General features: G+C 23.4%; 13 protein-coding genes across 13 annotated transcripts; 7 read left to right on the top strand and 6 right to left on the bottom strand.

Moving 5' to 3' along the window:
* Positions 1-509: 509 nt before the first annotated feature.
* On the top strand, positions 510-1,002 carry T552_03449 (hypothetical protein). The gene is made up of 2 exons (XM_018371952.1): positions 510-656; positions 698-1,002. Exons 1-2 carry the CDS (start codon positions 557-559, stop codon positions 955-957), a joined length of 360 nt encoding a protein of 119 aa, XP_018224203.1. The 5' UTR covers positions 510-556; the 3' UTR covers positions 958-1,002.
* Positions 1,003-1,404: 402 nt separating this feature from the next.
* T552_03448 (hypothetical protein) lies at positions 1,405-3,156 on the top strand. Its single transcript, XM_018371951.1, has 6 exons — positions 1,405-1,523; positions 1,572-1,975; positions 2,012-2,175; positions 2,218-2,409; positions 2,452-2,895; positions 2,939-3,156. Exons 1-6 carry the CDS (start codon positions 1,448-1,450, stop codon positions 3,108-3,110), a joined length of 1,452 nt encoding a protein of 483 aa, XP_018224202.1. The 5' UTR covers positions 1,405-1,447; the 3' UTR covers positions 3,111-3,156.
* Positions 3,157-3,203: 47 nt separating this feature from the next.
* T552_03447 (hypothetical protein) lies at positions 3,204-3,734 on the bottom strand. The gene is made up of 2 exons (XM_018371950.1): positions 3,512-3,734; positions 3,204-3,458 (listed from the first exon to the last, which is right to left on the bottom strand). Exons 1-2 carry the CDS (start codon positions 3,687-3,689, stop codon positions 3,250-3,252), a joined length of 387 nt encoding a protein of 128 aa, XP_018224201.1. The 5' UTR covers positions 3,690-3,734; the 3' UTR covers positions 3,204-3,249.
* A 67-nt stretch (positions 3,735-3,801) lies between these two features.
* On the top strand, positions 3,802-4,343 carry T552_03446 (hypothetical protein). Its single transcript, XM_018371949.1, has 5 exons — positions 3,802-3,939; positions 4,017-4,076; positions 4,121-4,145; positions 4,190-4,275; positions 4,321-4,343. Exons 1-4 carry the CDS (start codon positions 3,854-3,856, stop codon positions 4,211-4,213), a joined length of 195 nt encoding a protein of 64 aa, XP_018224200.1. The 5' UTR covers positions 3,802-3,853; the 3' UTR covers positions 4,214-4,275; positions 4,321-4,343.
* T552_03445 (hypothetical protein) lies at positions 4,305-5,334 on the bottom strand (the record flags this gene model as incomplete). The annotated part of the gene is made up of 7 exons (XM_018371948.1): positions 4,305-4,483; positions 4,528-4,635; positions 4,682-4,903; positions 4,950-4,995; positions 5,036-5,089; positions 5,127-5,210; positions 5,251-5,334. The coding sequence occupies 7 exons, from the start codon at positions 5,332-5,334 to the stop codon at positions 4,305-4,307; spliced, it is 777 nt and encodes a 258-aa protein (XP_018224199.1).
* Positions 5,335-6,425: 1,091 nt separating this feature from the next.
* Positions 6,426-7,333, top strand: T552_03444 (hypothetical protein). Its single transcript, XM_018371947.1, has 3 exons — positions 6,426-6,568; positions 7,010-7,138; positions 7,188-7,333. The coding sequence occupies exons 1-3, from the start codon at positions 6,538-6,540 to the stop codon at positions 7,280-7,282; spliced, it is 255 nt and encodes an 84-aa protein (XP_018224198.1). The 5' UTR covers positions 6,426-6,537; the 3' UTR covers positions 7,283-7,333.
* Positions 7,334-7,646: 313 nt separating this feature from the next.
* T552_03443 (hypothetical protein) lies at positions 7,647-10,357 on the bottom strand. The gene is made up of 8 exons (XM_018371946.1): positions 10,305-10,357; positions 10,029-10,245; positions 9,904-9,978; positions 9,429-9,858; positions 8,616-9,386; positions 8,214-8,573; positions 7,865-8,166; positions 7,647-7,822 (listed from the first exon to the last, which is right to left on the bottom strand). Exons 2-8 carry the CDS (start codon positions 10,058-10,060, stop codon positions 7,693-7,695), a joined length of 2,100 nt encoding a protein of 699 aa, XP_018224197.1. The 5' UTR covers positions 10,061-10,245; positions 10,305-10,357; the 3' UTR covers positions 7,647-7,692.
* Positions 10,358-14,246: 3,889 nt separating this feature from the next.
* Positions 14,247-15,546, bottom strand: T552_03442 (hypothetical protein; the record flags this gene model as incomplete). Its single annotated transcript, XM_018371945.1, has 6 exons — positions 14,247-14,633; positions 14,672-14,907; positions 14,951-15,044; positions 15,084-15,178; positions 15,222-15,350; positions 15,396-15,546. 6 exons carry the CDS (start codon positions 15,544-15,546, stop codon positions 14,247-14,249), a joined length of 1,092 nt encoding a protein of 363 aa, XP_018224196.1.
* Positions 15,547-16,502: 956 nt separating this feature from the next.
* Positions 16,503-19,992, bottom strand: T552_03441 (hypothetical protein; the record flags this gene model as incomplete). Its single annotated transcript, XM_018371944.1, has 13 exons — positions 16,503-17,029; positions 17,073-17,142; positions 17,185-17,228; positions 17,277-17,402; positions 17,444-17,538; positions 17,581-18,045; positions 18,086-18,219; positions 18,265-18,342; positions 18,385-18,897; positions 18,948-19,286; positions 19,332-19,446; positions 19,490-19,797; positions 19,837-19,992. 13 exons carry the CDS (start codon positions 19,990-19,992, stop codon positions 16,503-16,505), a joined length of 2,970 nt encoding a protein of 989 aa, XP_018224195.1.
* A 317-nt stretch (positions 19,993-20,309) lies between these two features.
* T552_03440 (hypothetical protein) lies at positions 20,310-21,069 on the top strand. Its single transcript, XM_018371943.1, has 4 exons — positions 20,310-20,490; positions 20,535-20,719; positions 20,767-20,979; positions 21,026-21,069. Exons 1-4 carry the CDS (start codon positions 20,355-20,357, stop codon positions 21,056-21,058), a joined length of 567 nt encoding a protein of 188 aa, XP_018224194.1. The 5' UTR covers positions 20,310-20,354; the 3' UTR covers positions 21,059-21,069.
* Positions 21,070-21,219: 150 nt separating this feature from the next.
* T552_03439 (hypothetical protein) lies at positions 21,220-22,938 on the bottom strand. Its single transcript, XM_018371942.1, has 10 exons — positions 22,755-22,938; positions 22,628-22,714; positions 22,564-22,582; positions 22,484-22,511; positions 22,293-22,439; positions 21,657-22,246; positions 21,550-21,611; positions 21,466-21,505; positions 21,315-21,419; positions 21,220-21,272 (listed from the first exon to the last, which is right to left on the bottom strand). Exons 1-10 carry the CDS (start codon positions 22,892-22,894, stop codon positions 21,258-21,260), a joined length of 1,233 nt encoding a protein of 410 aa, XP_018224193.1. The 5' UTR covers positions 22,895-22,938; the 3' UTR covers positions 21,220-21,257.
* A 771-nt stretch (positions 22,939-23,709) lies between these two features.
* On the top strand, positions 23,710-24,845 carry T552_03438 (hypothetical protein; the record flags this gene model as incomplete). Its single annotated transcript, XM_018371941.1, has 5 exons — positions 23,710-23,779; positions 23,824-23,895; positions 23,938-24,487; positions 24,582-24,700; positions 24,745-24,845. 5 exons carry the CDS (start codon positions 23,710-23,712, stop codon positions 24,843-24,845), a joined length of 912 nt encoding a protein of 303 aa, XP_018224192.1.
* A 176-nt stretch (positions 24,846-25,021) lies between these two features.
* T552_04214 (hypothetical protein) lies at positions 25,022-27,111 on the top strand (the record flags this gene model as incomplete). The annotated part of the gene is made up of 13 exons (XM_018372265.1): positions 25,022-25,064; positions 25,108-25,197; positions 25,244-25,581; positions 25,630-25,812; positions 25,860-25,986; positions 26,034-26,116; positions 26,160-26,263; positions 26,307-26,334; positions 26,375-26,509; positions 26,554-26,616; positions 26,659-26,752; positions 26,794-27,005; positions 27,049-27,111. The coding sequence occupies 13 exons, from the start codon at positions 25,022-25,024 to the stop codon at positions 27,109-27,111; spliced, it is 1,563 nt and encodes a 520-aa protein (XP_018224191.1).
* Positions 27,112-27,173: the final 62 nt, after the last annotated feature.

Raw genomic sequence — 27,173 nt, 5'->3', positions numbered from 1 at the left:
CCTTTTCTTTTTATATTTTAATTTTAGTAATATTTTAATTATACTCATTAAAGATATATATTGATTAAAAGACAATAAATTTTTTAAAGATTTGCTTATAATTGTGATATCTAAATAAACAATAATAGTTTTTTTTTTTTAAAAATGTTTTTTCATTACTTTAAGAGATAAGTTTTATTAAATTGTTTTATATATGAATATGATCAAAATCATAAGATATAGTATGTTTTCATAGGTTAAAAAAAGACAGAAAAATACATCAGGAATTAAATTGTAGATTAGTATATAGATTATTAAAATTATATTAACATGTAGAAGTATTATCGAAATAAACATTGTTTAATATTATGAATTATATATCACAGGATGTATGAACATTCATAAACATTTGTTTATGAACAGAAAGTAGTAGTATTTTTAATAGTTTATAAAATACATATGTTTTTCTTAATGAAATATAAATATTGTCAAAAAGATATTTTTAATATTTTCAAAGCTCGAAAACGACTCGACATTTGTATATCTTAAAATTCATTATAAAAAAGTATAGAAATAAATGGCAGTTTTAACATCCGTACTTTCAGCAGAACGAAAAAATCTTCGTGCATGTCTCTTATGTGGCATTATCCTTTCATATAAACACTTTTTATCACAGGGTTAATCTTTTTTTCAGGTTTTTTGCAGCTAATAAAGTCAGGATGTCCTAATTGTGAAATGCTTCTTCAGATTTCAGCATCAGAAGATTCTGTGCAAGAGTGTACATCACCTATTTATGAAGGCGTTCTTGCTGTAATGCAGCCCACGGAATCTTGGGTAGCTAAGTGGCAGCGTATTAATCGGTTTGTTGGTGGTGTTTATGCTATTCGTGTACAAGGACGATTACCTGAGGAGATAATTGAACAGCTCGATCGTCGTAATGTCCAGTATCGTCCTCGTGATGGGACAGTGGATGACTAGATTGTTTATTAATGGTAAATTGACGTATCTTATCATTTTGTGGAATATTTATAATTATTTAATCATATTTTCATCCGATATTTTTGGGTAACTTTAAGCAATAATATCTGTTTGCATTACTTTTTGGGTATTTAGTTTAGGGTATACAATCTAGGAGATTAATAGTTTTGCTCTATTTACTTTTATAAAATATAGGTAATAAATCTAATGGTTTCAAATTTATCGATATTAAATATTCATCTATTTGGGAATCCTCATTTTAAGATGTTGGAATCCTCTCTTAAACTATCTATTATTAATGGGGAATTTTAAAAATTAATAGTTTTTTTAATTTTATAAAAAAAAAAAGTTATATATATATATTTCTATTATTATATTAAATATCATAACTGGCATTTAGAGAACTTTTGTGTGTTTTGTTTTATAATAAATAAATACATATTTTGTAATTTTTTTCTTTTGAAATTCTTAAACCGAAGTACTTAAACATATGGATGCTTTTTCAATATTAACTGGAGGAACAAATCTTAAAAAGAGAAAAATAGAAGAACTAAAAGATAACGAAGGTATAAAATATTGAAGTTTTATATATGTTTATATTTTTATGAAAATAGATAAAAAATCTGATATTATAAAAAATAATGAAGTTAATATAGAATATCCATTGTTTCCGTACTCAGATGAAGAAGCTAAAAGGATCCGACGTTTATTTCATATTCGTATAACAGGAAATGATGTTCCACCACCAATAATGACATTTTCAGCAATGAGTGAACAATTATTGTTTCCAGATTTCATTAGAAGAAATATCAAAAAATGTGCATTTGAAATCCCTACTCCTGTTCAGATGCAGGCTATTCCTATATCTGTTTCTGGCAGAGATTTATTTGTTTGTTCTCCTACAGGATCTGGTAAAACATTAGCTTTTGTTATACCAATATTGCTTGATCTTAAAAAACACTCTGATAAAGGGTTTCGTGCTTTAATAATTACTCCTGTTAATGGGCTTTCCAAGCAGGTATTTTCGTTGTTATTCAATATTATTAATTATTAGATTTATAGAGAAATCAAGCAACTTACTAATGGTAAAAAGTTTAAAATTTGTCATCTCCGAAGATCTACTATTTCTAATATTGTGAACTCCAAATATGATATTATAGTTTCTACTCCTCAAATGGTTTTAAAAGCAATTTCTGAAAAAAATCTTAATTATGAAAAGTATTATCTTTTGATAACTAAACTTAATATTAAATTCTATAGTGTGCGACACCTTATTTTTGATGAAGGAGATAGATTGTTTGATCATGAATTCATAGAGCAAACTAATAGGCTTATTACATATTTCTCTTCGAATGTAAGAAAGTCCTTATTTTCTGCAACAATATCTTCTAGTGTTGAAAATCTTTTGAATATTATTATGAATCATCCTATTCGTCTCATTGTTGGAAAAAAGTGCGTTTTTTTCTTTAATTTTTTTGATTTAAATATGAATAGAGACACGACTACTAACACAATTGAACAAAGGCTTGTTCATGTAGGCTCGGAAGAAGGAAAATTAATTGCCTTGAGACAATTAATTCATGAAGGAGGTTTCCAACCCCCTGTACTTATTTTTGTACAGTCTGTTGAACGGGCTAATGAATTATATAATGAACTTAAATTAGAAGGATTTAATATTGATGTAATGCATGGTGAACGAACACAAGCACAAAAAGATTCTTTGATTTATAGATTTCGACAGGGAGAAATATTTGTTTTGATTTGTACGGATATCATGTCAAGAGGCATAGATTTTAAAGGAGTGACACTTGTTATTAACTATGATTTTCCTGTATCAATTCAAAGCTATATTCATCGGGTTGGTCGAACAGGAAGAGCTGGTAGATTCGGAAAAGCTATTACTTATTTTTCAACTTCAGACACTAAATATCTTCGAAGGTATTATTTTATAATTATCTATATCTTTACTATCTAGTAATAGTATTGTTCATGTTATGCAAAGATCAGGTTCTGAAGTTCCCGAATGGATGATTAATTTACTTCCTAAAATCCCGAAAAAAGTAAAGCAAAAACTTAAGCGAGTTCCTCCACAAAGGACACCGATTTGCACATTTTCAATTCATAATAAAAAAAATACAAGTATTAATAATTGATTTAAAGAAATAGACTTTCATTTCAAAAGCATTATATATTTCAAATAAAACAAATTCCACTTATTTATCTTAAAACAAATTGCAATTTAAAAATATTATTTTTTAAATGTTTTACCATTACCAAACTATAATAATATTATTAGATTTTATAACCTACGATATGACGTCTCCCAATAATCTCCCCAATTTTAAAGAACCCGTATACTTGAAGAGAAAAAATGCCAAGCTGAATCCATTCTTTTTGTGATAAAGAATAAAAATATGAAATGTTTGTATATTTAGGAATTTCTCTATATGTATACTTAATTTCTGCAACTGAGGGTGGTCTCAGTCGTTCTTGAATCCAAACTAGAAATTAATACTTAAATCTGTTTGATATTAACTAATTTATTGTATTTTACCTTGTTTTATGAGTTCTTTTGCAACTTGAACATTATATTCTAATGAAACCCTATAATTATTTGGTTGATAAAAAACATTACTTGATGTTTTTATTTTTTCGCAGCTTTTCTTCGCTGCTATTATTAAAGTCTTAAAGATTTTTTGACCTGTTGCTACTAATTTTGCTGTTCTTTCCATCAGTTTGATAAGAAATGATTAGAGCTTAAGTCTTTTAACCCTATGTTTAAAATATAACCCTATATTTAAATAGGTATACTGATAGCTTATAAAAACCTACGAATATTTTATCGAGATCTTGATTATAACAGGAACAGTATATATATATGGTATTATATTAGAAGATGTCCGGTAGTGTGATTGCGGTAGGGCTCATACTTGGACTAATAAGTTGGCTTGCTTATAAACGATCATTGGATGAATCACAAAGGTGAGTGGTATTTTGGTGCAATTTTGCTATTGTACTTGTGTGGCAGAGAATAGTATAGTTAACATTAGATAACTCAGAGTTGGAAGAGTGGTATTGATTTTATCACTGGTAGTTTGTTATTTAATATGGGCTATTACGTAAAATTTCCATATATATAAATATAAATAATTAAAGTAATTAGATACCTTGCACAGTTACATCCTTTGGTATTATTTTCTAGACAAAGTGCCTATTACTAAGATGTTTATAGTTGGCACCACAAAAAGCAAGTTGACTAGGTTAAAAAAGTGATTATCGGTTTAGTTATTGTTTTAAAGGTGTAAATAATTCGTTATGGTCCAAAGTTCTGGCATAAATATAAATATTTAAGAGATTTTGTAGATACATTTATTGAAACAACTCCATGGAAGCCAGCGATTTTGAAGATGAATTCTCAATGGAATATCAAGTGTATATTTTAGAAAGAAAGAAAAAACCAATGCCCTAGATAGCCCACCAGAAAGAACTAAAATTAAAGCTTTTAAGTCTCCGCAGTTTAGTTGAACTGGATAAATTAGTTATTTATGTATATTAATCAATAAAAATGACTTTTGATTGCCTCGAAGTTACTATAAAGCACAACCCATTCAATGATTTGGTTAGCTGTTGGTGTATCATAAGACCATATAATCATTAATACAGGTAGTAATCGGGCTCCTGAAGAAACAAGAATTGCAGTAGAAATGGCATTAGGTCTGCAAACTGGTTAATGAAGTTATGCTGGAAGTATATAATAAAATTTTCCTTTGCCATCCCAACCATTGTCGTGCCAACATTCTAGGCCCCCAATGGAAAGAAATAGTTTCTAGAAGACATATAATTAAAAAATACAGGCATTTTGTTATGCTTGACAAAATAGCTTGTGAAGATGTAGATGTTGATATACTTTGTCCTGATTGCCGATCAGCTCGTAGCCACATAAGATCTATTTGATGTAAAAAGTATTGAACCAAAATATATCAAAGTCTTACAGACATCAAAAAGTATTAATAAAGGCCAGAAGCGAACAATATAGGGCTATAAAAATTAGATTCAATGATTTATTAATTATTAACACATTAAAACGATTATCTTGTGTTCCAAGTTGATTAAATAATAGATGTCGGTATACCTTTTCTATTAGAAAAAACAATAAAAGAACGACTTACTTGGGGTTTTATAAGCATTAAATCAATTGTTATAATAACATAATCAAACTCCACATACTTGTCGGCAAATCCTTTACAAAGTGGCTAACTGATTAGTCAAGTCTAAATTTAATAAGATTCATACACATTGTGTTAGTCTAAAATTATTCTTTGAATATTCTGTATAAAGGCTTGTAACAGGATGAGCGCATTCGACGCACAATAACATGACAGATAGTTTATAGAGAAATAGACAATCGATAAGACAGTAGATTTGCTGTTTTTGGAGCAGATAAAAATTGAAAAAAAGATTACATCTAAAGTATACATAAAGAATATATATATATTATTTTATATATAGCAAACATTTATTTGTTTTAAATTATTTAAAGGAATGGGCTAATATATATAGGATGTATTGGTAGTTATTAAGACTTTAATAGTTGTTGAAAAATATATCAATATTTTTGTATTGGATATATATTGAATCCAAATTGTTTTTGTATTGTTTTTTGTAGTATTTCCGTTGTAATTTTTTAAAAAAAATGTCCTTAATAAAAATAAATATATACTAGTAATATATAAATCTTATAGTTAATAATAATTCTAAATATAAAGGAAAAAGCTATACAAATAGCTTTTTTATGGGTATATTATTAAAGTTTTTAATGTTGCCAATTAGATCAAAATAAATAAGTAGTGAACCTATTTATCTTCATAGAATTGTAATGAAAAATAAAAAAACTTTAAAAGAATACCGAATACATAGAAATAAAGTACAGAAATAATACGAATCCGTAATTATATTTTTTGAGAACCTAAATTATATGAATTCTAAAAAAATAATCTATGATATTACTAATTTTAATGAGTAAAATATAAAAAGAAAGAAATATAATACAAAAATAACAGAGAAAAAGAGGATAAATAGCAAAAATATTTCTTTTAACGAAAGAAAAATTGTTTATAATGTTAAGTGATGCTATAAACATTTAGAAAATAATAATTATAAAAGATAAACAAATCGTAAGTTGAACAGATATATGCAACAATTGTTAGAAGAAATCTAATTAAAATAGTATGTGTAAAAAAATTTTGGTATATATTAATGACGAAAAATAAAAAGTTTAAGAGATACGAATATAGTGCAAATAACAAAAGGAAATAAAGAATATCCAGGAATACATATCGATTGAAACAGTGATCTATTTCTTTTAATAGTTAATTTGTAATTTGAAAAAAGTATACATTGAAACTTTTAAAAGCTTGAGATTTAAAGTTATAACCAACTTGTTCACCCAGATGATACAGAAAACTCCTGTAAAAATATTGATTTATTCATTTTTTAACGTTTTTAATGATAAATATAAAGAAAAAATAAAACAAAAAATAAATGGACCCTACAAATTCCCTAAAATAATTAATTAATTGAATGGATGATATTATTGAAAAAATACAGTTATGTAAGATATTGCAATCTTTATAAGGAAATAGTATATATTTTGCTCCGATACCTATTATTTTAATATTGTTATACTTTATATTAGTTTATAACATAATAGATTCCAAAGTACAATTGTCATATAAATAGGTTCTTCTAGTGTACTTATATAAGTATTCCTATATATTAAATCAAAAAACCCGGAGCTCATTTGATTATTATATGAAATACTTTTCATTACTAACATATATATTTATGTTTTTTAAAACAGTTTCTATTCCATCCTCAAAGTCTATATAAACAAATGGTTTTCTATTAGTATTTGAATCTTCTAAAAAATATTGATCATTTGTTGCTAAATTCCCTTGGTTTTTCATCTTTTAGAGGTAAAACTATAAACTACTAGGTTTGATGATAAATATTATCGGCAAAAATCAAAAAATTAGATAAAAAATATTATTAGATAGACTACCGGAAGGATATTTGCCAAAATGGAATCTTATTATATCTATAATTGCTTTTTTTAATACAATTCAAACATATATTAGTTTGAAGTTAACACAACGTGTATATAGTGGTGCTTATGATCAGGGTAAATAAGTATTATTTGTAGTAATATATATATATATATATATGATTAGTAAATCCCTTGGGAACAAGGCTTTTTGGAACATGGACATTGGTTTCAGTAATCATAAGATTCTATGGAGCATATCATATGTCTAATTCTGTGTAAAAATATATGAATATTTTATGAAATAATATATATGAATATTTTATGAAATAATATATATGAATATTTTATGAAATAATATATATGAATATTTTATGAAATAATATATATGAATATTTTATGAAATAATATTATGGACATATTATATTGTGATATTTTATTTTATTACGGAATGGTTTATATTTAAAAGTGTTAAATTTGGTGCTCCTCTTGCAGGACCACTTATCATTTTTAGCAATATTATTATATGTAAAATCCCGGTAAATTCTAATGACAGTAGCTTTAAGTATTATTTGGATGAATGTTTTTCGTGATAACTATATACATTACTAATAGATAAGTGCATTTAAATAATGTAATTAGTTTATATTTAAACAATATCAAATTTTTATTTATCTTTTATATATTTTTTCTTAAGATGTAGCTTTTATATGAAACAAAATGTTTGCTCCTTCGTGTCTTCGATCATCTACAAATTTTTTGGTATTTAGTAAAAGTAAACTGGAAAGGCTTTTCAGTTCCTTATAGGATGAAATCATATCTCTATAATATTAGTGATATAAAAACAATACTGTTGGACTTTACAAAATTCTAGATCTTATATCGAAGTATTTTTTATATGTTCCTTTAAAATTATTTGAAACATTTGTATTTGTTTCAGTTATTTTGGTCCATTTCTGAATAATAGGTGACTTTGATGAAATAGATTGTAAATTTTCAAAATCTAATGTAAGGTTTCGAAGTATTTGAGCTTGATGATAAATAGTTTCAGATAGTCTAGTTTCATGAAGTTTAAATTTTTCAAGTTCTGATAAAAAAATTTGTTTTTCTGTGTCCGGTTTTGCTTTTTTTAGAATTAATATGTTTGAAATGTCGTCATCACATATCTAGATATATAAACTTAGTTAAATATTTGTATTGTAAATTATTGTACTTTTTCCTTTAAATCTTTTAAAGTTGTTTGCCTCTCCCTTTTGATAATATTTAGTTTTTTTAACATATCTTCTATTTTATTTACTTCATTTTGAATATCACTAGAATCATCAAGATCCAAAAGGTTTGTTTGAGAGCTTTGAATAGCTTTTTTAATTTCTTGTTCATAATTTTTTTCAATATTTTTTTCTCCTTCAATTAATGTAGCTATTTGATGAGCAAAAGAATTGTACTCAGATATTAATTGTGAATGTAAATTAGCATATGAAGAAAGACTTTCTCTGTATAAGGATAGTTGTTTTTTCATTAATAAAGTCAATGAGCTAGACGGAATCTGTGACCATTTGTGCAAATATTTTTCCTAGTATATATCAGTAATTAATAATAAAAATATAAATACTACCCTCATTGTTTCACATTCTTGTTCTTCCTCATTCATAATAAATTCTATTTCATTTAGATCTATATTTATTTTTTCTTTCAGATTTAAAAGACTGTTAATAAGTGATGAAACTTTACAATCCCTCTCTTGATCAAGTATAGATTTCGATAACTCAATAATTTCTTCAGGAACTCTTGATAATTCTTTTATTATTATTGAATCATTATATTTATATTGTTTTAAGGAGTCAGGTAATTTTAAATGACTTAACGTTATATCCAATTCTAAATCTGCAGTTTCACATCTTTCTAATTCTTTTCTAATTAGTTTTGCCTTTTCTTCTGAATATAAAGAGACGCTTTCATGAATAGATATTGGTATAAACTTATAGAAAATGTCTTGTCCAATTAATTCTTGTATATTTTGATTAACATATATTTCTTGGATAGGAGTTGCTTTTGCCATTGAAAGTCTTTCAAGAGGTTTAAGTGATTCTTCACTAACAATAGATTGGTAATATATATAATCATTATCGTGATTTAATTTATTTTTCTTTTCTTGTATTTGCATAGAAAGATTTTTAATTATATTATTAAAATACGACATTGGATCAAAATTCTGTTTATCAGAAGTAGATATTGACAAAAGTAAGGATAATGAAAGTTTAGAAGCTTCGCGACTTTGTGTACTCGCTATTGCTAAATGTGCTAAAGCCTCCCCATATTTATTATTTTCTTCATCAACTAAAGCTTTATTTAAATGCGCTATAGAGCTGTAGTATTTCTGTTTTATCTAACATTATTAACATTTAGTTAGGATAAAACAAAAATGTACTTCGCAAAGTTGTAACCAATATTTTTTAAAAATTTTTTTTTGTACATTTTTAGAAATTTTGCTTATAATATTCTCGTAGTACCAAGCTGTTTGTGCACAAAGTTTGTATATTATACTAGGTTTTTTTGATTCATTTATTTGTTTCTCACAAAGGACTTCTTGAGCTTGAGCAAGCATAATTTCACATAAAGATTGTATATTATCTTTTTCCAAATCAAAACTTGGAGCATGCAAAAAATTTGTGTTTATAAACTCAAATATTCCAGCTGATGATTGAAAATAATGATATGCTTTTTTGATTTCATCTTCTTTTGATCTGTCTCGTGTTGTTCCTATTGTAGAAAGCGTTGCTGCAATATTAAACATAACACATGCCTTTTCGTATGCTAATGAATATTGCGATATGGCTGTATTTGTAAATGCGCAGTACCTTTATAATTATATTATACTAAATAAAATATCTAACTATTATTACCATGTAAATAAAATCCGTATATTCTTTTCATCTATAGGAAATCTAAGACCTAAAAATTCAAGTTGTCCGTAGTATCTGGCAGCTGCAATTAATAAAATGATATAATACTATATATTGAGATATACTTATAAAGCATGTTTAGGTTTATTACATCCATGTTTTCTTCTTGTATATCTTGACGTAATTTATTAAGAATATTACATTCCTAAATATAAGTGCGTCTTTTTCAATAAGAGAATAAAAATCACATTGATATATTGATTTTCATCAATAGATGTATCTTGAATAAATTTTTTCAATGGTTCAATCCAATCAATTTTTTCTGTTCGTTTTTTTTGGAAACTATATATAAATTAGAATTTTAATTACACTCTGAAAGCTTTTCAAAAGATTATGCTTACTGTATATATGGAATTTGAGGCATTTTGAAATTATTTTATAATGTTTTTTTTATCGATAGATATTGATTGTTCTTATAATTAAATTATTCGGAAATTCTTTCTATACTTCTAAAAATGATTTTGGTAGCATTCTATCAGTTTTTTTCAGTGTTAGTATTTTCACTGATTGCTAATTTGTTTTCATTTTTTGTTTTTATAAGTTATTAATTTTGAAAAATCATGAGATATGTAAGGAATTAATGAATCCTATAAATTTTGTAGGTGCTCAATTTCGTTTTTTTTATTGAAGCCAATGACTTTAATCGACTTAATGTTTTTTCTTAATGCTATTTTTTCACTAACTTATAAAATTTAGCATAAAGATTCTAATAAATACTTAGATTTTAAGTAGGCGCTTATGGTCCTATTTTGTCAAAAGGCCTCATTGAAAAATGCATCTTTGAATACATGATTAAGGAAATATTATATATAAATATCAAAAATTGCAATTGCTTTTTAATAATATAATTGGACTTATTAACATACTGATCTTGCTGTTTATAAATATTAGATAATAGACTCAAAATATAAAAGAATCAAAGTATATAGGAGATAAAGATATTTTTCCTCCATTTAAACATAAGTTTTACATTGATTTGTGAAAAAAAAATAAAAATGATTGGATTTATTGGGATATTGAATTAGTAATATGTCATGATTTATGATATTCTATAATATTTATAAAACTTTAAAATCTTTGAGTAGATGTTATCACTTATTCATACGTTTTTATTTTTAGGTAAGTATATTTTAATAAAACTTCCATATTAATGATTTAAAAGAACTAGTGCTGGTCAATAAATACTTAATTTATTTTGATGTTTTAAGTTTTTTAATTAGACATGGTTGATTTTGTGCGCGAGCAATTGAAATTTTTGTATTTTTTTTAAAAAATTATATATTTTTATATTTATTTTTTTTTTGGAATATTTTTTTATATAGAATTATTTAAAATAAAAGTTTTGTTTCTGATTATTAAATTATGCTTTAAACTTATTATTGCCAATGAAAAATAACTTATTTTTTGTAAATATTTTGTATATATTTGACTATTTAAAAAATGCCAATATATAATTAAAGTTATTATTTTAAATTGATTTTTAATTATATATAAATTAATATTAGTTCAAATGTTTTTACATTTAAAAGATTTAAGAAAATAACTTGATATTTATGTGACAATTTTAAGGACGCTTATAAATAATTTCTATAAATATATCTTACATATAATAAGATTGAATTTTGTAAATGAACTAAAATTATTGAATTCTAAAATAGTATTAATTTATGTTATGTTATAAGTTATACGTTTAAAGATGCCTTATTTTCCCAAAAAGCTTTTTAAAAAAATGCTTTTATTAACTGATTGTTCTGTATGTTCTTTATAAACTATATAAATATATGATATATCAAAAAATCATGTTTAAAAAATATTGATTATAATTTTGAAATAAAAATTATAAGTTTAGATAAATTATGCTTCTGATGAGTATTATCTATTGTTCTTAAAGTAGATATCTACTTTATCAAAATAAACATATCAAAACATAAACAAAAACCTTTCTAATAATGGTTCTTCCTTATCAGTTTATGGAATAGCCATTCATGAAAATGTGCTGAATCTATTTATTTTTGTAACTGTCTTTTTTTTTTAAATTCTATAAGTTTGTCTGCATTTATAAAAATCATATTTTTATTATTTGCAAGATAAATCTTTAATACATAATCATAGCTTCGTATTGTTAGCGCTAAAGTTGATATATAGATTAAAAGAAAAAAATATGCCATAGAAATTGAAAAATAACATTGATGTTTGAAATATAGTTTTTCTAGTTTTATTGTTTGAAGAAAGTTTAAGTTATTTGAGATTCCTGAGAGCTCTGGTATAGTATTAAGGTTTTATGAAAAATAAATATATACTTAGTAATAACCTTTTCAATTATGTACTTATAAAATAATGCTATAAATTTAATTAATTTGTAAATTATATATTGTTTAATATTTTTATTTGACGAATTCATAATTAACTCTGAAATTATCTCTAAGTTATTTTATTTGTTATATATTATAATTGTATGCGATATATGAATATCTAATATAAAGATCATGTGTTTGGTCTTCTATTTCTGAACACTAATTTAAATCATTAATAATTTTATAAACAATTATGATTTTATTACTCCTATTTTTTCTAAGTTCCCTTTTGTTATATTTTCAGCTTTAGTATAAGTAGTTAATAATTTGTTATTGATATTTTTTTTTTCATATTAATTTATATGTTTTTTTTTTTTTGAATTGACTGATATAGGTCTTAAATATATGATAATAAAATAACTATACCTGCATATTGAATATGCAAAATATATCCTTGTTATTATATTTTTGATGTTAAAAATTAATTTCCTTTACATCTACGTTTTAATATTTCAGAATTAAAACTTTCTGCAAATTAAATTAAAGGTTTAATATTTAATGTATTTTTTTGTGAAATAAAAAATATCAACTGAGTAAATTTTTTCATGTTATATGTAATATCGAATATTTGGTTAAATATATCATATTAATTGTTTTATTTGAGATGAACATTCTTTATTTTCATCTATTATTTTTAGTATAATTATTTCTTATAATTTCCTAAGATATTGTTTTTATTGGCCATATTCAAAAGTTAATTGTCTTTTTTTTATTGATAGATATTCAAGTGCTTATAATAGAAGGATAGATGATTACTGAACTATTATTTTACTTAAATGATATGTATATTGACATGCCCTTGAAAGTTTATAAATAATACACCAATGTTTTAATTTAGCTTATATATTTTATTTTTTAAGTTCATATCGTATGCTCAGGTTCGTTCACTGTTGAAAATCAAAAAATCATAATAATTGTTATAACAAATAATTTATTTAAGGATTTCATGAAAAATCTTTTTATATCTAATTTTTTTCTAGCTTTTTAATTTTTATATATTTCTTATTTATTTGATGAATTATTTGATATAAATTCTACAATTATGCTTTGATTTTATTGATAAAAAAATCATATCATTGTTATTTAAATTTTGTTATAACATTTGTACTCTTTCGAAAAAAATCGTAAAATATATTAAGAAATTCAAAAATTCAGTATGATAATTATTTAATAAAATATAATAAATAAAATATATTAAAATAAAAATATTAAAAAACGTTTTAGAAAGACAAGCAATATAATATATTATATTATTGATATTTTTTTTTTTGCATTTTTTTATTTTTTCTCAACGTTTTTCTTTTTTTGATGTATTAGATTTGTAATATATATGAATTTTATATATTTGTTAAATATAAAAATATATATATGGTGATATTAATTATACTTAGGCTGATTGATTTTTTTTTCTTTTGCAATTTACGTAATGTTATATTTTATTACTTTAAACAGTGAAAATAAATTAAGGATATACTATAATTTATCAATGATTTTTATGTGATTACTAAATAGCACTGTTTTGATGTCATAAAATGTTATCTTAAAGTTTTATATACTAGTACCAGATTTAAAAAAAATAGTATAAGCTTTATTAATTATAAAAGTACACTTTAAGTTTTGGTAATAAAATAATTATCTTATTTCGATGTCTTGAATTATTTAATAATTTAAAATTGATATTTAAATAAAGTAGTAACAATTGTTAAGTAATTTCTAGATGATTTAAAAAATTGTATAGTAATTTTATTTATTGTTTGAACTATGTTTTAGTACATTTTTCAGTATATTATTGTATATATATACTTTTCATAAATTAAATAATTATATATATTTTTTTTTAAAGTTTATGTGTAATGTGGTATTTTTATTTCAGTAATATTTAAATAAATAAATAAATATGTATTGTAATATTCATATAAAGTTATTAGTTTACATGCTTTTAATAATTTTTTTGAAATATGCAATTGATACACTAAATAATGCTACTGTTGCTATTAATATAGTTTTGTTCAATATATTTTTAGTAAATATATACTGATGTAATTTTGATTTTCTTAATTCAATTATTTCCATGTAATATAATTTTGATGCATATTCTAAATTATATATTGTTTCAGAATCTTTTAAGAAACTATATTTCATGATATATTTCCAGTTTGGTAAAGCACGGAGAGGTATTTCTTCTCTTAAAGATATACTTTTTCGGAATATATCTTTTGTGTGACATTCTTGAGATAAATCATTTAGAAACTTATGTAAAATATCTATATCATCCTTATCAATAATCATTATTTCTTTTTTTTTTTGGATAATAATCTTATATTAATATTATTTAAAAAAAAAAAAATACTTACTGCTGCATAAATATAAAGAACCATAGCAGTATCAGTAGATATAATAAAATCGAATATTTTAAGAATATGTTTAAGATGTTTTATTTCATGAGAAAACCATGTTAAATATGAAGCTAAAGCAAAATGTGATGGAACATTTGCAATATGCTTCCCAAGTTCTTGATCTTTTTTTTGAACAATTAATTTTATAAACTCAAGATGATCTAATATAGGAGATAATGATGGTAGAAAAAAATCTGAAAATAAATGAATTAATTCAATAATAGATTTATTAATTACCACGGATACGTGTTAGTGACAATAATTCTAAAGGTTTAAATGCCTCCTTTCTTCCTATACAAAGTAAAAATACTTGAGCAATATCATGATATCCCTGGATATGTTAAAATATATTAATATATATATTTGTTACTTGGAAATAATTGAGATTTGGATGTTTTCGAAGAATCTCTACAATTAATGAATTTAGTTCATTTCTTTTTTTTTTTATTTCATGATTGCTAAGGTCTCTTTGTATGTTAGATTTTAATAATGAAATGGTATAGCCTACTTTTGGGATAGTATATAAATGATCTATTGACATCAAGTTGAACTTGGTTTTCATCTTTATGTACTGGTAATAATTTCCAATCTATTTTAGAATCTACTTTTTTATCTTCTGGACATATAAGGATTTTCCCTATAAAAAAATATTAAAATATAAAGATACGGAAAAGTTGTTTACATATTTTCTTTCTAAATTTATTATTTATAAAACTATAGCCTTGTGACCCATATTTTTTTAAATTTATAAAATCATTTTCTAAAATCGCATGGCTAATAATAAAAATATTATTTTCATCATCATTTAATTTTATTTTTTTTTGATAAGACATGTTATTTTTTTCAATTTATTTTTAATCCAATAATTTAAATAATCGTAATTCTAAAAATATTATATTGATAATAATAAAATTATATTGAATTATAATAATGTATGAATATTTTTAATATTTTTTTTCGAAATATTACTAATTTATGTATATTATAAATAATTAAATAAAATATTAAATATTAACTATGATATTTCTAAAATAATATAAATATATTATTAAAAAACATTTTATTTTTTTTTTTTTTTCCAATACATATATATATATATTAATTTCTATTAAATATTCATATTTTATTTCTAATATAACCAATAATTGTAAATTAGAAATACCAAAATATTGTTATTTTAGCAATATATTTATATCTATGTATATATTATATATATATCTATATATTTTTAATGTTGTATAAGGTATTAATTTATAATTTTTTCAAAATATTATATTTTATATAGCGTTTAACATTCTTGATTAAATTATTGATTAAAATTCATATATAACTTTAATTAATATATATATATATATTTATTTATATACAAACATCTTTAACAAATTTATATTCATAGAATATTGATATATATTATGTTAATTACAACTAATTAAAATTATAATGAATATATAATATGATATAAATTATACACAAATTTATATAACCATATACAATACTGTATTATATATATTTTAAAATAAAAGTATAAATCTATTAACAAAAACATAAACCATTATAAAAATATGGATAAATCAATATTTACAATGCCAAAAACAGTAGAATATATTTATATTTTTTTACTATTAAATAATTGACCATTGAAAATCTCTTATCATAAAATGATTAATATATTTTAAAACGGAATATCTAAAAGAAAAACTAAGAAAGATCAAAACCTGCACAAAAATTGATAGCATATAAAAGTTTACTATTTCAATTAAATTAATATTTTTAGATATATAATTTTATGTTACCTTTTCATAGTAGCTTTATCATTGTACCTTGGAAGAATCAAAAGATTAATACAAGTAGATGCTGTAGGAAGCCTATTAGTATCATCACCACCATCACGAATACAAAACAAAGGTTTTAAATCTTTAAAACCTAAAAGAGGCGGTCTTGATACGCTAGTAACAAACTTTAAAAATGTTTGACGTTCAAAAACAGAAAATTCATAAAGAACACTCCAAAAAAGTTCAATAGTAGGATCATTATCATGAAACCCCCCATAAACAGAATTATTACGTAAATCATCTATATCTATGGGTAAAGATGAACCTCCAATTATTTTTTGTAATTCTTGACTACTAAACATTGATAACCATTTAATATCAATAATATCAAACAACCCTTTAGCAAAAGCATAACTTTGCTTCGAAATAACCTTATTAAGCCGATAATCAGCCATTGTATATATATACTGTAAACGATTTGTATTTGTTACAGAAATGTCTGAACCACCAGGTATTAATTCTATAGTAGTAGTCTTCCCAAACTCTACTCAAAATTTCAATAAAAATTATCATCAATATTTAGATACCTTGCTCAATAATAGTAAAATTAAGGGAAAAATCATTTTGAACATCACCAGTATATCGCTTCAAGAACATCTTATCATTAAAAAAAAATAAAAATAAAAAAATAAACACTACCAGTCCTTTATATAATTCGAAATCCAATATTACTAAATCATCCACTAAACAAAGCTATAATTCAAAATAATCAATATTATAATAAACCTTACAATAACTTTTTTTCCCCAAAATCTTTGTCAAAAAAAAAGGAGCAAATGTAACATCAAGAAGAACAGACTCATATATACATTTCCCAATTAATTTTCCCAAAAACTCAAAACATTGAAGCTGAGATGCTAATAAATCAGCTATATAAAAATAAAAATTAAATTTATACATTCACAAGCATATGAATGAGGGTTAGGATACAACATGTGCTCAGAGGTTTCATGAAATAAACCAAAATTCACATCAAGAGCTTGTTTACAGATACTATACAAAATCAATATATGTAATAATATAATATAATATTACCATGTTAAAAATTCTTTTGTTATGCCTCCACCATCTATTCCAACCTCAGGCAGCCCATATTGATCGATAAAAACAATATTAATTGGCTTCTTAATATCCTTACCAATAGTATACAATGATTCGAATCCATCATTAAATATATTATTACGTCTAATTGTTACATAAAACCTATTTATTATATTCCAAGAATCAGAATGCCCAAATTTATCCATATCATAATCAATTAAATTTCTTAATATATGCATTCTAACAGAAAAAGGAAGATAAAAAGGAAAATCTCTCAAAATATTCATAGAAAAAAGAGTATTATCACCTTCATTTCCAAAAAAAGAATTCGGTAATTGCTTATTGTTATAATTTTCATGATTTTTTATCATTTCAGAAATAACAAAAGGCATGAATATAGACATATCAAATCGATTAGTCATTAACCAATAATCATGTGGAAAAAACTGTTTCCGAGAACTAAAAATCAGTAACGAATATAATAACAAGAAAAAAATACTCCCGAATAAATAACTGATGTATCAATCTTGTAACAACGTTGCGTAAGCGAACAATATTAAGCCAATTTATATCATAAACATAAAGTTGTGTTTCAGAATATTCATTATAACAATAAAGTGCATAAGACAAATCCTTTAAAAAATTAGAAAAAAACAACTAGATTATATAACGTTATACTTTCAAGAAATCAACCAAAATCCGTATATCATAAAAAGCATGATTTTTTTTTATAAGATCAATAAACTCCTCATCGATCTTTAAATTAGATTTATATTACAAAATAAAATTAAGCATTACCATAGTCATTAAAATTCGAGAATATAACTCAAATAAAAGAAGCATAGTATACCATTCATCATTCCACGTGGAAAAAATATTATTTTTACAAACATCTATATTTTCTATAATTTGAAGTCCCGCTATATTTAATTTAACTCTCTCCCATAATACAAATAAAATATTTATATTTTTATGTTCATCAGTATCAGTAGAAATAATAACAAGCTGCGTCATTATTTCTGATTTTTTAGAAGGCCAAATCTCCATCAACATCACAAAGAATTTAGAAATACTGACAACAGTAGAAGGAGAAACATAAGCGATAATTTCAGCAATATGCTCAGTCGAAAAAATAAAAGTAAGATTTAATTCAAAAAATAGTTTCTCGGAAACAATTTTATAATTCGTTATCGACTGTACATTATCAATACTTTCATTATCAGAATTATCATAATGATATGATTCCATAGGAACTCTGACTTTTTTAAATATTTGCATCAAAATTTCACTAACACAGCGAGAATATAAATCCTATATAATATTATACCAAAAATAATAGCTTATTATCAACCAATACATACTATTTCATCAAAGGAAGATAAAATCAATCGTTTCTTATCCGAATCTACTACATATAACAATATATTATGTAATATCCATAAAAGCTCTTGCTCTAAAAAACATTCAAAGTTTATATCTAATATAATACGCAAAAATATAATATTAGAAAAAAAAAGCTTAAGTTGATATATCACAGAGTCCAACAAGTCATCATATTTTTTAGTTAAAACAAAAAAATTCACAATGAATTCAGATAACACTATTTTTTGTACTAAGTATTCAGACATAAGAAAATGTTTTAAAGGATTCATAATAGTTTTGAAAAAAAGCGACATAATAGAAGGAGTGAAAGATGTTTCCTAATAAATATATCAAATAAATAATATAATTTTGCGATACCATACATTTTTACAGATATAAAGACAAAGCTCTTTATAATAACCAGAACTAATTAAAAAAACATTCGAACAAGCAAGATCAGGTAAAAGCCCAAAAATTTTTTTATGAAACATAATATCACTATAATTTTATTAATAAATAAAGAAATACCTGTAAAAAAAACCTAGTAAAATTTAAAGTTTCTATCAAAATACCACCAAAACGACATGTAACCCAAGAAGAAATACTAGGAAAAACATGAAAAAAAGACATATCTCCAAAATCAATATATCTTGAAATAATATCTACAATTTCATACAATCTGTAAAAATCGTTTTTTAATTGATAAAAAAATATCAATCTTTTGATATTTTTTAAAAAAAGATCTTCTGAAAAATTCAAGGTAGACTTATATTTTAAAATATCATGATCAAAATCAAGGCGAAACGTATCCTTAACATGTTTCATAACTATTCTGGAACGTATAATTTTCTTATTTCGTTAATGAAAAAATATAAATTAAGTACTAACCTGTAATAAGATAGCAGCATTATGTCTACGGCGCTCATTATCTCTTTTTTTTCTATCATTTGCAACTTTCCTCAATAAAAGCTCTTTACTTTCTTTTTGTTTTCCTCCAAGATTAACAGTTCGCTTCAACCTATAGTTACCTTCAAATGAATACATTTAGAAATTTTTAAAACACATAAGCATTTCTTTAAAACTCAAATTTAAAAAGCAAAAAAATATCCATTAGATATAAAAATTTCGAAGCTCAATTATATCCTTTCGATAAAAATAAATTCAGATTTTCAAAATATCATAAAAACTACACAACTACATTATATCGAAATCTAAAAATGACATATTTATTATCAAATAACAATATAATTTTTGTTAGATTTCTTAATCCAATAACAAACAAAATAATTAAATTTTACAATTTTAATCGTTCAATCATATTTTTATATGAAAAAGAAATAAGTACATGTCAGAAAATAGATAAGAAAAGAACAACATTATCAATAAAAACTGAAGCATATGGAGACATGACTTTAAAAGAATCTATTAAAAACAAATCTAAAACTAAAATTACCGAAAATATAAATCAACAAACATCCAACTTAAATAATAGAAATAATTTATTTTTTTCAGAAGAAAACTATAAATCACAAAGTTTGAATGGCTAGTTAGGAATTTAATATATTTTGATTTATTTACAAAAATAGAACAATTTAGTAAGTTCGATAAACTTTTCAATCATACCGTTGGAATCATAATGAAAAATGGAAAAAAAGCAAAAGCACAAAAACAACTTCAAAACGCACTTATATACATTAAACAAAAGATAAACACAGATCCATACTCTGTTCTTTTTAAAGCTATTAAAGCAGTTTCACCCCTAATGAAACTTGTATATTTTATAAGTCTAGTAATAAAATATTATTCTAACAATATCAGGTATTCATAAAAAAAGGAACTAAATCTATAAAAATGCCAGTTCCTTTAAATGAACATCAGCGACATAGAAAAGCAATTATTTGGATACTTGAAGCCAGTAATAAACAACATAGTAAAAACTTCTCAGAACGTTTAGCACAAGAACTAATTGCTGTTATAAATGGAACCAGTTCTATTTTCCAGAAAAAAGAACAACTACATAAATTAGCATTAGTAAATATTTTCGTGTAAATTTAAATATTAACTAATTCTAAACTAGATAAATAAAGCAAATACTCAAATTAGAATTTAATATTAAATTTGATATCATTTTTGTGCATACCCTTAATAAATAATTATGCTTTAATATCTGATATATGTGTATTCTCTTTATCATTAAAACATTTAAAACGTTTATATGATCATAATATTATATAATCATTAATTTTAGACATTAATAAAATAAATATCAAATAAGATTAAATAACTTTGATATTTATATAAACTAAACCTTAATCTACAATAGTCTATTAACAATTTAGCTATTGAAACCAAATAAAACCAAAAACCTTAGTAAATAAATTATTTGCCATACGAATATTTGTGCCAAAAACAGCATATTTTGACTTCAATTTTCTTGGTTTTTTTCTAGCAACCATAACAGGAACACTTGACTACACAATAATCAATTTTTTAAAAATTTAAAACAAACCCAAATACTTTATTGACAATATAATTACTAAATGACCCTAAAATAACTCTAAGATAACTATTAATAAAAATAGAAAAAAAAAAAAAAAAAACCCTTTTAATGAACTACATCCTCTACTACCAAGAATAACAAGAGTAGGCTCTAGATAATCGATCTAATTTTTATCAAAAATCTCAATTTCAAAAAAAAAAAAAAGTACCATTTCTGTTAATAAATGTTTAGGAGTTTTATGGTGAATTATTTCAATTTCAATTTGCAATATCAATTTTGTCTTTTTTAGTAGCTTTTGGGTAATCTGGCATATCTCTTCCATCGCAGCTAATCTTTCTTTCTCCAACTCCATAATACCCTTATCATCTTTGTCATCTTTATCTATAGCTTCTACAATCATCATAATATCATAATCGCGTACAATAGTCCCAATAGCCCATTCTAAAGCATATAATGATTCAGAACTTAAATCAATAGAAACAAGATATGAACGAATTCTTCTAGATCCACTAAAAGATGAGGGATATTCTCCACGTTTTATAGTCCTTATGGTTCTATCTTCTGTAAAAATAATAGTTCCCATATCAATTTTCATATTTTGCGATCTTCTATCCTCATCAGCATTGATCTCTTGTTCCAATGAAAAATTCATATTTGTTTGCGAAAAAATATTAGGTTCTTTGGATTTTAAAGCATTTTTAGAAGTATGAATTTTATTTGTTATATTTTTTGAAATGCGAGATGGTAACATAGAAGAATGATAAGTATCTTTCGTTGGGTTAACTGGATTTTTTTTTCCTAAAAATTTAAAAATCAAAAAACAATAAAATTTAAAGCATAAAACCTTGAATTTCAAGACTATTAGAAAGAGACAAAGACTCCAGTTCATTAACAGTGGAATTTAAATATGGCGATGCCGATCTTATATAATTATCGAAGCATTCTCCATCATGAGAATTAGATTCAATAGGATCATTACGATCAAATTTTTCTAAAAAACATTATCTAAAATCTTTTGCATCACATTTTTAATACTAGAAGATTTCGTAAAAATAGAACTTAACTAAAGTAAACGATTAGAAAACAAAAACAAGCATATAAAAACAGAATTTGACTTCATTTAAAAAGCCTGAACTATTATTTATAAGACAATCACAATCTAAAGATACTTTTAAATACCCTCTAGACAAAGATGATACATTAAGTGTATTACTTAAATTAATATCAGATCTAAACCCAGCTCCCAAATCGTTTTCAAGAAAACATCTAAAACTAAATACATGATATAATATTGGGACTTACTAACTTATTCTTTAATCCCGTCGATAATCGCATTTCACGAGTCTCTAGAAACTTTAGTATTTCTTTCCGTTCTTCATCAAGAACTAGTTCCATTGAAGAAAACGATTTATTTTTCTTAATAGGTTTGGCTGCATCAAATACCATTATTAGATTTTATATTAACTTTTTTTATAAATATAATTTATTCCTTAAATGTATTTAACTTTTAAAATTAATTACTCGATTAATACCCTAAAATCAATTAATTACAATTAAAAAATTTAAATCATTTATATAACCTGAATAAATATTCATCTATCTATAAATTTGAAGATATTATAACAATTATTTAAATAACAAATGTTGACATGAAATTTTATCAATCTATGATGAATAATAATATATATATTATTACAAATGTAAAATTAAAACAAAAAAAGAAAAAAAACTTTAAATATATTAAATTCTATCTAAATTAATTATATAATCATAAATTATATAATAATTAATTTATTATATAATATATATTTTTATAAATCATATTTTGCTATTATCCATTTAATGTGAATTTGTATCATTAAACGTTAAATTCATTATTATCTTAAAATTATATTTTCAATTACAATATTTACAAAACTTGAATCTTAATACTAAAAAATCATTTATTATTAGAATAAAACCAAAATTTTCAGTGAAAAATAACTCTTAAATGAGAATATTACATCTTTAAGTTTAACCAAATTTTGAATAATTTAGTGTAAAACAATTATATCTTTATCTTTATACTATTTTTAGAATACTATAAAATTATTAACAAAAAAATATTTGAAATATCAAAATATCCAACTCATTTAATATTTTATTTATAATATTTATATTAGGGATTTAATACTATTATTAAATTTTTAAATATATAATTAAAAATTATAACAAGATAAATTTACGTATAATTACAAATTAGTGTTTAATAAAAAATTTGCATGAAAGCACCTAATAAATTTCTACACAATAATGGGGAAACATATGCATCTTTAAATGATTTTATTGATGGTAATAATAATATTTTTATCAATATTGCTCATTTTATTTAATAGCAATTGAAGCGCTTCCTATAGATTTAACAAGAATTTTTACATTATTACGCGAAGTTGACGCAAAAGTTTCAAGTAAAAACGTAAAGAAAATTTCCTTAATCTTATTTATTTAAGATCTTGAACATCTTATATCATCATCTATTTCTAATCTTTTAGCAAATACAGAGTCATTTCAAGAAAACAAATCAATATGTATTTCTAGATTACGTTCACTTCTTATACAGATTATTCCTTATGCAGACGAAAAAATTTCGGTTGCATCATCAGCTAGAGATATTATAAAAAAACATCTTAAACGTCTTGATTCCGATTTTTCTCTTATAGAAAATGAAATGCCTCCTGCTGTTCGTTTCGGATCGACAAATCATCCAGCATTTTCTTCAAATATAAACATCTCTAAATCTGAAAATCGGAAAGAAACAGTCTCAACTAAAAGAACAACTACAGAAGAACTTAATATTCCCAATAATTCCAAAGGAAATCATCGTGAAAACTCTACTCCAATAAGAAAAAAAAGAATATTTCATATTAATGGAGGAACAACACCTCCAAGGCCTAATACTCCTGATAAAGACAGGAAGAGAGGAAATACATGTGAAAAATTTAAATCAAAAGATCAAAATCAGCAATCACATTTTCAACCAAGAAGAGAACTTATTAGAAAGTAAATTCTTAAACAATTTTATTCTTTTACATTAAATATTTTAGATTAGAAAACTCAAATCCAGGTTTATTACTTTTTACTATATATTACTTAGAATTAACATTTTATTATATCCAAACGAACCCACATATTGTTATTGCGATCAAATTTCATATGGAGAAATGGTTGCGTGTGATGGGAAAAAATGTCAACGGGAATGGTTTCATTTACCATGTAATTTAAATTTTATTATAATTGTTTTTTTTTATAAATGTTAGGTATTGGTCTTCCAGAACCACCTCAAGGAGAATGGTATTGTGATGAATGTGTTTTAGAAAAACAAATTAAAGGACGACGACCACGAAGAAAAATAGGATAAAATAATGTATATAGAATTTAAACTTACATAGCTTTACATATAGTTTAGGATTATATTGCTATGGAATTTATAATTCTTTATTTTTTTAATTCATGTATATAAATTCTTATTAAAATAATTTTATTAAATTATTGATATAAAATAATTTTTTAACAATTCTAGCGGAAATCTGAAAAATGGATATAAGAACTTTTGAAGTATTATATAAAAAAATAAAAGGTTTTACAAACGATCTTCATACAAAATATATTTAACCAATAAGGAATTCTTATTCTTAAGGAAAATAATATAGAATGGATGGAATTTGGAAAACAAATGCCTACTATATCCATTTCTTTAGATTCAATCAAAAGTATAACAAAAGAAATTAAATAATATACAGGTCTAATCTAGATAAGATCTACAGGCTACACCTATCACAAGCCCCAAAGCAATGATAAAAATTTTTAAAAGAGATCAGAAAAATGAAATAATATCTTATATTTTTACATTTATATCACCAAAAGCTCAAGATGATTGCAATAATTTTAAGCTAGAAATCCAAAAAAAAAATTCAAAAAGGAAATATTCGCATAATCAACAATCTGTTACCGATATATTAACTAGAGACGATTTTGAACAGGATATTGACTTACAGCAATCTCTTCTTAAAGACAATAACGAATTAATGAAAACATTTTCAGAGGCAGTCGTTAAAGGAAATCTTACAAATGAACAATTTTGGAGTACACGAATAGTATATGCATATATATTATTACATACATGTTATTTTAATTCAATTCAGCATCTATTAAGAACGTATGCTGTCGAAAAAGCTCAAAAACGAGGCCCATATAATGTTCTTACCACTATAAAACCTCAAACAATTAATAATAAAGTTAAACTATCCCTAAATAAAGAAAAGATTCACGATATATTTCAACAACATCCATTAATTAAACATATTTATAGTGAAAATGTTCCTCCAGTAACAGCATTTTTCAAAAAGTCTTATACAATTAATATTTTATATAGTTATCAGAAGATGATTTTTGGGGACGCTTTTTTTTATCTCGTCTTTGTAAAAAACTACGTGGAGAAAAAATAAATACATATGATTCCAATGATGAAATATTAGACAAATATCTTGATTATGAAAATGGTAGATATTATTTAGACAAAATTACTTAACTATTGACTTTAGAATAGATTTTATTCAAACATACTCGAATGATACAAAGAATATATCATATTTCATTGATTTAACAAGAAATGAACATCATATTACAAAGGTTATTATTATTGATAGCAATTATTTTTAATTTAATAAAATAGACTGCTGATTTTGAATCATCAATTATTATGAAAGAACTAGAAAACATACATATGATGCACTCTTTAAACAATCTTTCTACAAAAATGATAAATTGTTTAAAAAAGTAAACTATGACATCAATTCTGAAATCATTTTAACCTATATAGAAATATAGACAAAAAAAGAAAGGATAATGTTTTTTTTTTCTTTTTTTAAACCATCTAATTTAATTTAGGATAATGTTAATGATTTAATTCTTAATGATTTGGAAGGAATAATAAATGAAGATAATATTTATCTTTATATAAAAGATCAAAAAAAAAATTTTCTAAAAAATAATATCTTCCAAGAAGATTACTCCAAAAAGATCGTACTTTAAAATAATGATGTATTTGTATATTCTAATAATTGTAGAAAAGACCTAAATTATATATGAAACTTGAAAATATGGAGCATCAAATAGATCCAATTATAAACGTTTGTAATCTTTTACTACTATTTAGGTTTGACATAATAAAGATAAATAATATTAGCATGTTATTAAGAGATACAACTCATGATATTTTCCAACAAATTAACGCAAAATCTAGAATAAGATACAATTTCAAGACAGGTTGAAAATATTATATAAAAAGCATATATTTATGATAATAGTTATTCCATTAGATATAAAAAATCAAATAATACGTTGTCATGAAACAGCAAATGAATTTTTAAATCAGTTTTGGATAAAATTTTTATCAAACGAAACAATTATTTTACAACTTCCTCAAATTGTTAGTTTATTAAAGAAAACGAACGATAACATTAATACTATTATAAAATCCAATGATATTTCTACAAATAGTTTGGAAGTAATTAAAAATGTAACAAATTTACTATTTATATATACATATTTATATTTATTAGTATTTTAAACCGACAATTATTGCTATTATAAAGGCTCTTAAAGAATATAAAAGTATATCATGATTTTATAAAAGTTAAAACCCTTTTTGATTTCTATAAATTTAATATTTAAATAATCTTTCAAT

The sequence above is a fragment of the Pneumocystis carinii genome, assembly GCF_001477545.1.
Source record: "Pneumocystis carinii B80 chromosome Unknown supercont1.17, whole genome shotgun sequence".
Lineage (NCBI taxonomy): Eukaryota > Fungi > Ascomycota > Pneumocystomycetes > Pneumocystales > Pneumocystaceae > Pneumocystis > Pneumocystis carinii.
The sequence above is the reverse complement of the archived record's forward strand: the minus strand, read 5'-3'. Positions and strand labels throughout refer to the sequence as shown.